Source organism: Sceloporus occidentalis, unplaced genomic scaffold (genome assembly GCF_023333645.1).
Source record: "Sceloporus occidentalis isolate IW3139 unplaced genomic scaffold, rSceOcc1.0.p SCAF_4, whole genome shotgun sequence".
Taxonomy (NCBI): domain Eukaryota; kingdom Metazoa; phylum Chordata; class Lepidosauria; order Squamata; family Phrynosomatidae; genus Sceloporus; species Sceloporus occidentalis.
In genome coordinates, this window is record NW_028316984.1 from 4,350,107 (window position 1) to 4,362,829 (window position 12,723).

At 41.3% G+C, this 12,723-nt stretch overlaps 1 protein-coding gene across 4 annotated transcripts in view; it reads right to left on the reverse strand.

Moving 5' to 3' along the window:
* LOC149313440 (runt-related transcription factor 2-like) overlaps positions 1 to 12,723 on the reverse strand; it is a 301,695-nt gene that overhangs the window by 181,317 nt on the left and 107,655 nt on the right. For all 4 annotated transcript variants that reach the window (XM_089519110.1, XM_089519114.1, XM_089519113.1 and 1 more), the window contains exon 4: positions 9,194 to 9,298. In XM_089519110.1, coding sequence (XP_089375236.1) covers positions 9,194 to 9,298 — 105 coding nt within the window. The remainder of the gene's footprint in view (positions 1 to 9,193; positions 9,299 to 12,723) is intronic.

Consider the following 12,723-nt stretch of genomic DNA (forward strand, 5'->3'; position numbering starts at 1 on the left):
TTGAATAGAAATGTTGTCGACAGAGACAGAAAAGGAGTGTTGAAGGGTGGACTTAGGAGGAAAGACAAGAAGCTCCGTCTTGGACATGTTGAGCTTCAAACGCCGATAGCGCATCCACTGCGAGACAGCTGTGAGACATGATGAAACTTGCTGTTCAAGCCTTGGATAAAGGTCACAGGTGGAAAGATACAACTGGGTGTCATCGGCATACAGATGATAGGAAAAACCAAAAGAGCTAATGAGTTTACCTAAGGACAGTGTGTAGAGAAAAAACAGAAGGGGACCCAGAACAGAACCCTGGGAAACCCCAACAGATAAGGTAACAGAGGACGAAGTCTGACCACCTGTGACCACTGCAAATGATCTGTCTGACAAATAAGATCTAAACTAGTCGAGAACAGAGTCTGAGAACCCAAGGTCAGAAAGTATATCAACTAGAAGACAGTAATCAACGGTGTCAAAGGGTGGAGACAAATCAAGAAGGATGAGAACAGAGTAAAGGCCATTAGCCTTGGCCCATAAAAGGTCATTCGAGATCTTAGTGAGAGCTGTCTCTGTAGAATGCCATGGGCGGAAACCAGACTGAAAGGGATCAAGAATGGAGTTGGCTTCAAGAAACTCAAGACAGCGAGAATAAACAACCCGTTCCAAAACCTTAGAAAGAAATGGAAGAAGAGAAATCAGACTATGGCAAGACAAAGAGGAGGAGTCAAGAGAAGGTTTTTTTCAGAATTAGGGAAATGAGAGCATGTTTAAAGTCTGAAGGGAAGGAGCCTGTAGAGAAAGAGAGAGAGATTGAAGATATGGAGAAGCGAGGGCAGAAATGAGGTAGCTATAGAAATTAGAAGACAAGTAGGAATTTGATCAAGAGAACAAGTTGCAGGTTTGGAAGAGTTCAGAAGTGTAGAGAGTTCATTCAAAGAAGCAAGAGGAAACACAGAAATTTTTTTAGGCGAGGGCAATAGAAGAATATGAGCAGAAGTATCGGGAGGGACTATCTCAGAGTGAATAGTGGTAATCTTTGAGATGAAACAATTAGCGAAGTCATTAGGAGAGAATCCACTTTGAAACCACTTTAACTGCCCTAGCTCAATGCTAGGGAATGTTGGGATTTGTAGTGTTAGTGAGACATTTAGCCTTCTCTGTCAGAGAGCTCTGGTGCCACAATAAATTACAGTTCCCAAGATTCCCTAGCACTAAGCCAGGGCAGTTAAAGTGGTCTTAAACTGGGTTATTCCTGCAATGTATTTTGAGCCTTAGCCATCTCATGATGTACAATCTGCCCTCAGTATCTGCGGGAGATCCGTTCCTGACCCACCCCACCCCCCAGATACCAAAATCCACAGATGCTCAAATTCCATTGTCCTCAATGCAGCATGTGCACACAGTCACACCGCCTTTGGGGACAACCGTGTTGCCATGGTCACACCCACAGTAGGAGCCCATGGGAGAAGGGTCACCAGGACCAACACGGAGTGGGTGGCACCTGTCTTGCTTCTGCCAGTCAGGCAAGGAGTGCCCAGGAAGCAGAAGGGGGATGCCAAGGCCTACTAGAATCACAGGGCATGTGGGAGGGAGGAAGCCCCACAGCCAGGTTGGCCTGGAGGTCTTGTGCCAAGACGACCATGAGGACCTTGCGCCCCTCTCCCAGCAGGCATGCTTATCCCCCTGTGGCCCCCAGTGCCCGGCAAAGTCTCCCTCAGGGCAGCAGGTGCCAGCTGGGCGAGCTTGGCACTGGGTGTGACAGGAAAAACTGGAGCTGTCCCTAATGGTGGCGGGGCTGCATGAGGGCATGCACCTCCATTGGGGACAACTGGGGGCTTGCCACCTATAGATGCTGGAATCCGTGGATGGCAAGTCTGAAGTTAAAGAGCAACCACTGTATTCAATAGTCTCAGTTTAGACATTTTGGCCTTTAGTGAGAATTCAGGTTTGATTTACTCTTCTTGTTATTACTATTGTGTGTCTCCAAGTCATTTTTTACTCATGGAAAACCTAAGACATATCATAGGCTTTTCTTGATAAATTTCTTCAGAATGGGTTTGTCACTGCCATCCTCTAAGATTGACCAAGTGTGACTTACTCGGTGTCACCCAGTGGATTTTAATGCTTAACAAGGTATTTAAACCTTAGAATCAGAGAGTTGGAAGAGACCACAAGGCCATCCAGTCCAACCCCCTGCCACGCAGGAAATCACAACCAAAGCTTCCCCAACAGATGGACATCCGGCCTCTGTTTAAAGACCTTTAAGGAGGACTCCGCTACCCTTCGAGGGAGTGTATTCCACTGTCGAACAGCCCTTACCGTCAGGAAGTTCCTCTTAATGTTGAGGCAGAATCTCTTTTCCAGTAGCTTGCATCCATTGTTCTGGGTCCTGTTCTCTGGAGCAGCAAAAAACAAGCTTGCCCCCTCCTCAATATGATTTCCCTTCAAATATTTAAACAGGGGTATCATATCACCTCTTAATCTTCTCTTCTCCAGACTAAACATCCCCAGCTCCATAAGGCGTTCCTCATAGGTCATGGTTTCAAGACCCTTCACCATTTTAGTCACCCTCCTTTGGACACGTTCCAGTTTCTCAATATCCTTTTTGAGTTGTGGTGCTGGACACAATATTCCAGGTGGGGCCTGACCAGAGCAGAATACAGTGGCACAATTACTTCCCTTGATCTAGACACTATACTTTTATTGATGCAGCCTAAAATTGCACTGGCCTTTTTAGCTGCCGCATTACACTAGTGACTCATGTTCAACTTGTGGTCTACTTAGACTCCTTGATCCCTTTCACACATAGTTTCATTCAGCCAGGTGTCCCCCATCCTATATCTGTGCATTTCATTTTTCCGTCCTAAGTGCAAAACCTTGATCACCAGAGTCATAGCCCCAATACCACACTGGCTCTAGGACCCATTTATTTATCTTTTGGGCAGTCCATGTAATCTACAGAAATCGCTTCCACCACCACATATCAAATTTGTTGATTCTTCCTGTCAATCTTCTTCAATTTCCAGTTTTCACAGTCATATACAGAAAGTGACAATAGAATGGTATGGAGGATTCTACTTTGGTATTTATACTTGAAGATCTTGACAATTTCCTTCATAGCTACCTTTCCAAGTCCTAGTATTTTTCTGCTTTGCTTGGGGTTTTTTACCTAGAGATTCTGTTCTTATTAATGACTGAACCAAGGTATGTATTAAAAATAACCATTTCTATATGTTCATCACCCACTTTAAAACCATATAAATTGTATGTGGTCATTATTTCTATTTTCTTAACTTTTTGGGAGCTGCACTGTGCAGATGTCATGGGGCACGCCAAGATGGTGCCGGCAGCACATGGTAGGGCTCGGGAGCTTGCGGATGCTCCGCTCTCCTGAGCCCTAAAATCGACTCCAGACCTGGACAAACTGCCAGTCTGTTCTGGGCCTGAATGTGATATGAATACAAGCATTCTATGTTTATTCCGATCAGTTTTTAATTAAAGCAGATGAATATAGGATTTTCTCAAAAGTGATACCCAGAACCCTTACACAGAACCCTGATTTCTAGTGAAATCTGCCCAAGAGACACAGACAGAGAGAACCCAAAGCAGATTAATCAGGTCAGGCAAGCCACTTCAATAAGCCCAGTCTATAATGATTTGTGAAACATGATGAGACAAATTTCATAACAAAGCCCGCAGTCAGTGAAAATAGGTCCTTTACAATTAAGGAAAGCACAGGCATGATATTCAGACTGAGCAGGAATACACTGCCTATTCAGCTGCATAATTAGCCACTCAGAAAAGAAAGCAGCCAGGCACAAGGACCAGGAAAACAAATGCTGACATCCAGGTGTGTCCAGGATGCAAGCTACCCAGTTTTATAAGACCTCTAGTCCTATTGTTTTGCTTGGCACACCAGCAATGTGCAGAGGAGGGGTAAACCAAAAGCAGCCTCCCACTCTGTTCCCTCCTCTCCCAGCCATTTAGTTTCCAGTCCATGAGAAGCACCTGTAGCTACAGTGCTCAGCCACAAAGATGATCTGTGAATAATAAGATATAGCTTATCCAAGCTCTTCTTTATTATCTTTTGCCTAAGATCTAGCAGAATCTTGAGAAACATCAGTATTAACATTCCCTGTGGTACTTTTGTTGATCTTAGATGTGAACTGAGCATGGTGAAGGGGACTGTCAACATCAAGATCTTTTCTCAGGCCAGACAGCAACATATATTCACACTAGATATAAGTGACTACAGACAGATGAACAAAAATCTTCATAACACATTGGCTGGGTTCAGACAATCTTTCTCAGTTTTGGGACACAATAATGTTTAATGCTAGGAATCAAGCACTCCTCCCTTCCCTGCCTAGATGAAACCCCACTTCTTATCCTAGCCCATTAAGTGATGTTAACTACCAGCTAATTAATTTTTATTGACCTCTCTTTGAAATCAGACTTTGCAAACTGGCCATTTCAGACTGGCCATTTCATTTTTCAGAAAGTTGAAGGAGTGACAAATGGTTATGGAAACTGATCCTCAAATCAAGGATGAATTAAGCCAACAAGGTGGAAGCAATAGGAACTTTCGAAGTGACACAGTTCACTCCAGGCACAAGTGGTCCCCAATCAGCCCAGGACCATGGTGACCAAACAGCCCACTTCCAAATTGGGACACTACCATGGTTCCAAATGATCCACCGGCAAAGAGAGGTTTTTCATCATTCTTTTAGCCGGTGGCTTTGAGCTGCCTTAGGCAGCCTCAAAGCAACTTTTGACTGTGTCAGCGGCATGTGGCATCTGCACATCAGAGCCCCAAAGTGGCTAGAAGCAGCTCCTTTTGGCTCGTCTGTTTCAGGCCTTAGTTTAAGAAACTATTGAATGAGATCACACATATTCAAAAAGAAGAGAATTCATGATGACTGGGAGATTTGTAAAGGAGGATGCACAACTGCAAACAATTCTAATGAGAAGGTGTTCAGAGGAAGATGATGAAGATGGCAAAAGGTCTGAAAACAAAGCTTAATAAAGAATGGTTTAGGAAGCTAATATGTTTAGCTTGGAAAGGGGAAGATGGACAGGTGATATGATAGCCTTCTTTAAATATCTGATGGGATGTCATGTAGGAGATGCAACAAATTGTTTTATGCTGGCCCAGAAACTAGAACATGAATCTATGGATTCAGATTATGAGAAAAGAAAGTCCACCTAAATGTTAGGAAACATCTTTACTGTAAGAGCTGTTTAACAATGGAACACACTGCCTCGGAGAACTCTTATTCTATGGAGGTCTTTAAACAGAGGTTGGATGGTCATCTTTCAGGAGTACTTTAACTGATTGAGCCTGCATGGCAGATAGGGATATAATTCTTCACTAAGGGGCTATACAGATGGGCAGCATTCAGCTGCACCTTTTCAGCCTGGATTGGGGCTGCAGCAACCGCATGGCGTGGCCTCTAGGAGGACACAAAAAGAAGCCGCAAAAAACATCTTCTTTTCAGCTTCCTAGAAGGGGCGTCATAGGTGTGTTGGTATGTCATAATGGCGTCTCTTCTATGCTGCGCCGTTTGGGTGCTGCACCACAGTGGTGTCATCATGGTGTGCACCATGTAAACGGGTGCACCAAAATGGCACCATGGGGGCGGGGTCACAGTGTCAAGCGTGCGCACACTATGCTGTGGCTCCACCCACAGGCTGCCACAAAGTGCTAAGTTTCTTCTCAAAGGCAGCAACAAGAAATTTCAGCAATTCTCTTCCCACTGTGAGAAAATCTTTCAAAACCATGCAGCTTCAAAGGCTATTCACAATTCAAGACTTATTCTATGCAAAATTTGCATGTGGTTGTCTTGCACAGAAAACAGCATTTTCTGCGTGAAAAATAATAGTTCAATAAAGAAATATTTATTCCTGCACAGACAATGCTGTTTTCTCCACAGAAAATTCAATTTTCTATGTATAATAACCACGTGCAAATTTTACGTAGAATAAATCCTCAATTACAGAATTTTCTACACAGAAAGCAGTATTTTCTTCATGAAAAATAATATTTTAATGCAGAAATATAAATTCCTGCTCATAAAATGCTGTTTTCTCCACAGAAAATGCAATTTTCTATTCCTAGCAACCATGTGCAAATTTTACGCAGACTAAATCCTGTTATAAATTTTCTGTAGAGAAAACAGTATTTTTCTTCATGGAAAATAACATTTCAATGCAGAAATATTAAATCTGCACATAAATTGCTGTGAAAATGCTGTTTCCTATGCAAATGAATATTGTGTGGATTTTATACAGAATAAATCCCCAGTTGTAGCATTATCTGTATGGGAAACAGAATTTTCGGTGCAGGGATTAATATTTCTGTGTTGAAATATTATTTTCCACACAGAAAATGCTGTTTTCTGAGCAAAATACTCATGTGAAAATTTTGTGCAGAATACGTCAAAAATTGCAAAGATTCTTGTCAGTCCAGGATTTTTCTTGTAAGGGTTTCTCAGCACTTGAAAAGCATGCTGGTTGTTTTTATTTATTTTTTCTATATATTTTTTCAAATATTTTCAAGCATTCTTTCCATCATTAGAGGCAGGGACTTTGGCTAGGTGGGTTTTGAGATCTGTTACCACTCTGATTCTGTGAAAAATGGGAGGCACCTAAAGAAATCAGGGTGGGTGCAATAAGGAGCTTTCAAATGACCTAAGATTTAAAAGGGACATATGAAAGAGGGGACAAATTTCCAAGGAATAAAACAAATGAGTAGCTGATATTTGTCAGGAGATGTTTATGAACACTAAAGGTCAGAATGAGCTAATCTTGCACAAAGAAGTTAACAAAACAAGGGTTCTTTTTCTCTCCAATTATATTCAAAGTGAGAGAAAGAATAAGCAAGCAGTTGATCCACATCATAAAGATGGAGAATTGCTAATGGGTGATAGAATGAAAACAGAACTCCAGAATACCTACTTTCCTTCTGTCTCCTCCCAAAAGGAAACACAGTGCTCACTGTAGTAGTAGAAATAGTGCAGTTATGGGCCTGCAGGCATAGCCAAAGATGTGGTAAGGAACACCTAGCTATGTTAAATTAATTCACATCTCCAGGGTTAGATGAATAGCATCCAAGGGTACTTAAGAAACATGCGGATATCATCTCAGAGTCTCTGTCTATAATCTCTAACAATTCTTGGACAACAGGAGACACCTAGCAGACTGGAGGGGGGCAAATGTCATCTCCACCTTGAAAAAGATTTGTGAGCACTAAGAAAAGAATACTGTGATTACTGAGAGTCATCACATGCTTTTCAAAAATAACCCACACAAGACTAATCCCTGTTATAATTTTGGTAACTCTGGGTAGATCACAGGAATGCTGTGGATGTAGATGTAGTGTATTTTGCATTCAGTTAGACTTTTGACCTGTTTTTGCAAACAAGATGATAATATGTAGGTTAGATGATGTTTCTGTAAGATGGGTTTTTAGCTGGTTGATGGACCAAACCTAAAGAGTGCTCACCATGGCTCCTCTTCATCCTGGAGAGGAGTGACAAGTTGGGTGCCTCGGGGTTCTGTTCTGGGCCATTGTTTTTCAAAATCTGTATAAATCATTTGGATGAAAGCATAGAGAGAATGCTCATCAGATTTCCAGATGACACCATCTGGAAGTAATAGTATCTCAGAAGACAGAAGCAGGATCCAAGATAACCTCAATGGATTGTCAAACTGGGTCAAAAGTAACCAAATGATAAATGCAGGGATAAATGCAAGATACTACATTTTGGCAGAAGAAATCAGATGCACAATTACATGTAAAAAGGATTATGGTTTTGGCAAACCACAAATTAATCATGAAGTAACAGTGTGATGCAGTGGCAAGACTCAGTTCAGTTATAGTTTGCATCAACAAAACCCAAGGGGATTAATACACTTTGTTCTGTATCTGTCAGACATTACCTGGAGTACTGTGTCCAGTTATTGCACCACAGTTGAGAGAACTGGGCATGCTTATCTTAAAGAAGATGAAGAGGGATACAATATTTACCTTTAAATATCTGTAGCAAGTCTGCTGCTCAACCAGGTAGAAACCAAACCCAAGGATTCAAATTAAAAGAAAGATTTCAACTAAGTATTAGAAAAATACTTCCAGATAGTAAGAGCTGTCCGAAAGTGGGATGGACTACTTCAGAAGTACCCGACTTCTCCTTTGTGGGAGATTTTAAAACAAAGGTTAAATGGCGGACAGAGATGTTTCAGCTTGTAGCTATTGGAGGGATACTGGATATTCAGCTTGTTGATACTGGCAGCAGTTGGACCAGATGACTCTTGGGGTCCCTTCTACCTCTAGATCTCTAATATTTTAATCACCAGGAAATTCCTTGAAAACATACTTTTACATATCTGAATATTTTCCCTTAGAAAATCATGGGCACACCTGCTCAGGTCTTCAAAATGATATATTAGGAACATTTCACTGTGTAATTCAATTGCATTCAAAAATTAAAGTTCTTGCTCATTTAATGTAAAATAATTGCTTCCTGCACTTACTGATTCAACAGGGAGCCTGAAGACTCTGGCCTCCATGCCTGGTCTTTTGGAATCACATGTAAGTTTATTACAAGAAGTATTATTGTATTCAGGTAACAGAAGCCTGCTGCCAGTATCACCATGTTACTGTTTGTGGTCTTGATTTAGTACCCTTAAAAAAGACATGCAATCCATACTTGGGATTCCTCAAAGGTCCCCCATTCTAAGAAGCAAGGCCCACATGGTTTTGGAAAACTGCAATCACATTAGGGAAACTCCTAAGAAGAAAGAGCTAACAGGGATAAAAGTGATCTGAATCACACAACTGCCACTTCACACAAGTAACAAACTAAAAGGAGACAGGACCATATAGTCTGAATCCCAGGTGACTAGCACCTTGCTTGGATAACCCATGGATTTGGTCTGAGTGTCATGAGAATCCAATAAAGTAATGAAGTCATCTTAATTTCCCATTGATGTATTAGGGTCCCAAACATGATTGCTGGACAATTAGTTACAGTTGTGAAGAGTTTTCTTTGACCTGGGTCAAGTTTATTGCATGAGCAAAAATCACGGTGCATGAAGTGTAAAATTTGCATCAAACTCTGAAGACATATTTCTATACCCATTTATATCCAGCTACTTTTACAGATACAGCATGACTCTAGATCACAAACAAGAGAACAACAGTACTTACTCCTTGGTTCTCTTGGTCCATCTACTGTCACCTTTATAGCTCTGTGGTATGTAGCAACTTGAGGGGGATTTGTAAGGACTGTGATTGTCAAGGTAAAGCTCTTTCCTGTAAAGTATAAAAATGGGGGAGAAAGAGAGAATACAAGTGATTGTAAAAATATGGTTCCCCAAGAAAGAACCAAAAAGCATGAGCAATCTCAAACATAAAACATTATATCTGAGTGGAGTAAATAAATTTTGTTCTGCCAGAGATTCACTCTAATACATCAAAGTCTTGATAAATAATAAATTTTACATGTAATTAATGTTCTTATCACATGATTAGACAATGATGGAAAAATAATTAGAGGTGATGTCTCCCTCAGCTTGGAAATGTTATGTTTTAGACTATAATTTCCAGAATCCCCCAACTTGTATGACTAGTAGTCATGTTGGTTGGGGGATTGTGGGAGCAATAGTCTAGGAAAGTATCTTTTCCAAGCTCTAAGGCAGTGTCTTTTCCAACAGTTGTTTACTTATGCTTTGAGGAGGAAAGTGTTTGTAAACACTTGTAGACACTTGCTTACTGTCAGGGCATTTTCCTGCACAACTAGCTGCAAAGAGAATCAATTGGAGAAGAGAAGATTATCCCCCAGAAGCACACTCCTGCAATGAATGAGGAAGTCAGAAACTGAGACTGCAGAAACCAGATGAGTCCCATTGCAGCCTGTGGGCTGGTCTACACTATTAAAATACTCCTCATTCCAGTCATATAGAATGTGATCTGGCCACACACAATTTGCAGAAGTCTGAACTTTTTGTGGGGTGAGAGTTGAGAAACTCCTTAAACTCCATGGAAAAAAAGGTTTAGCAGTTTTACCAGAATAGCCACAGAAACCCACAGAAATGTGCATTATGGCACATGTGTCCATGCATCCACATCACATGGAGATAGAAAGGTGTGCATTTTCAGCAGAGGGAATGGTAAGAGATGTAAATAGATGTGAATTTGTGCAGAAAAAATGAAGACAATTAAACATCAATGCAAATAGCCTGAAGGAAGGAGACTCCGCCCTCCATAACTGCCATCCGCCAGCTTGAGAGGGAGTTCATCAGGCAGGTCCAGCTCCATCAGGGCTAGCCTGAAGGAAGGAGACTCCGCCCTCCATAACTGCCATCCGCCGGCCTGAAAGGGAGTTCACCAGGCAGGTCCAGCTCCATCAGGACTAGCCTGGAAGAAGGAAGAGCCCTCCCTCCAATCTATCTGCCTTGGTCCAGGCCTCAGAGGGAGTGAAGAACCACTGGACCTCAACCCCTTTCCCTCCACCATTCCCTTCTCCTTTTGTTTCATGTCTTTTAGATTGTAAGCCTGAGGGCAGGGAACTGTCTGATTAAAAATAATAATTGTAAGCCGCCCTGAGAGCCATTAGGGCTGAAGAGTGGGATATAAATACCTAAATAAATAAATAAATATGTGAAAATCTCAGCAATTTGCATAATACACATATATGTAGACTAGCCCTTTGTCTTCTATGGGAATTGTTGGGGGAGGATGCAGCTGCTGAAATAGTATGCCTGATCCAGGTTAGAAAAGGTTGCCTTGGTGAACATTTCAATAATAACACCTTACAAAAAGGAACACAGCAGAGGTAAAAACTATTCTTTTTTTTTTTCTTGAAGCACAAGATATACAGTTCTTCTCATGGATATTTTTCCAAATATCCTAATGAATCTCAGGGTGCATCTACACTGTTGAAATAATTCAGTTTGACACCACTTTAACTGGCATGGCCCCATCCTACATAATCCTTGGATTTGTACTTTTGTGAGGCACCAGTACTTCTTGACAAAGAAAGCTAAAGGCCATGTAAAATTACAAATCCTAGAATTACACAGGATGGAGCTATAGCACTGAAAGAGGTGTGAAATGACATTATTTTGACAGTGTAGATGCACTCTAAACCCCAAAGAACTAACAATACAAAAAAGTAAAATTAACAATTTTAACAATTAAAATTAACAATACAGAAAACTAAAATTAGCAATGCCATAAGAAAAAAAAAATCTGAAATCCACTGTAGTCTTAATCAGGATCAAACACCACAAAATAATCAAACTATTTCTGAGCTTCAGAATTCTTCATCAAGCTGAATGTGAAGCAAATGGGAGAGTGGTGTGAAGCTGCTCTGGGATTAACATAATTATGTCTGCACTGTTCACAATTTTACAACATAGTATAGTCAGCCTCAAAGATGCTACATGATCCCTTTGGATACTGATTTTCCAGACTCACATGGCTATGTTGTTGAATAGAATATTTAGCTGGAATAGGTTACTGTTGAAAAGAGTCGTTTAAGTCAGAAAAATAAAGTAAAAACAGCAGCACTCAGGAAGCATGACCAGAAAAAGATGGCCCAAAATGGGCATGGGGGGATAGCAGCGAGCAAAGAAAGATTAAAAAGCAAGGAAACATTTTCCCCAGAGCTGTGATTCTCTATAGAGGGAACTATTCTGAGGGCTCCTAGAATACCTCTCTACTTGCCATGCCGGCTGGCATTTCTGGAAGCTGAAGTCCAGATTTTCAACAGTTCCCACCTAAGTTGAAAACCCCTATGCTAGAAAAACAGAATCGAGTAAAGAAATTCTTGGTGCTAGCTGATATCGTTATGAGACAATAAATGATGAAGTTAAAGATAGAAGTGTTTTCTTCTATGAACAGACGTTAGTTAGCAAAAGTTAGTTGGCAGACTTCCCTTCTCTTTGTCTCTTTGTTTCTTTGTTTTCTCCTTTGTTTTTGGGTCAGATCTGAAGACTGAGTACATTATCATACACAGACGGGATAGGGACAGGATCGCTCCCCTGTCCTTATTCCATTCATAACAGCGATCATGCAAAAGCCTTTCATAACATAGCACTGATACTGTTATTATCATATCACTGAAGCAGAATTGCATTAAAGTGAACGCCCGTTATTGCAAAATGCAGGGCAATGGCACTTCAATGACAGAGCAATGATGGGACAATGACAGAATCAGTGCAATATCATTTGAAATGCTTCCGTGCAATCTCTGTCACTCACACTTTCTGTCCAGATAAGCGCAATATTGTCTGAAAGTCCTTCAATAGCGTGGGAAGGATGGGACAGTGACATCCCGTCCCCCATGTAACAATCTTTAGTATCTTATGTTCCACAGCCTCAGTACCGCAGCAGGATGCATGCACACACAGTGGCTGCTGTAGATGGGGCAACCCAAATCTCTTTTACATCAAACACGACCTCCACTTTTGAGAGAAAAAAGCATTGGTTGAGTTAAGGTTTCATAAAATAACCAAAGAAGCGGCAGCTATAAAGGCCAATGCGATTCTAGGTTGCATCAATACAAGTATAGTGTCTAGAATAGATCAAGGGAAGTAATAGTGCCACTCTCTTCTGCTTTGGTCAGGCAGCACAGACTCATAGAATCATGGAATTGTAGAGTTGGAAGAGACCACAAGGGCCATCCAGTCCAACCCCCTGCCATGCAGAAAATCTAAATCAAAACATCCCTGACA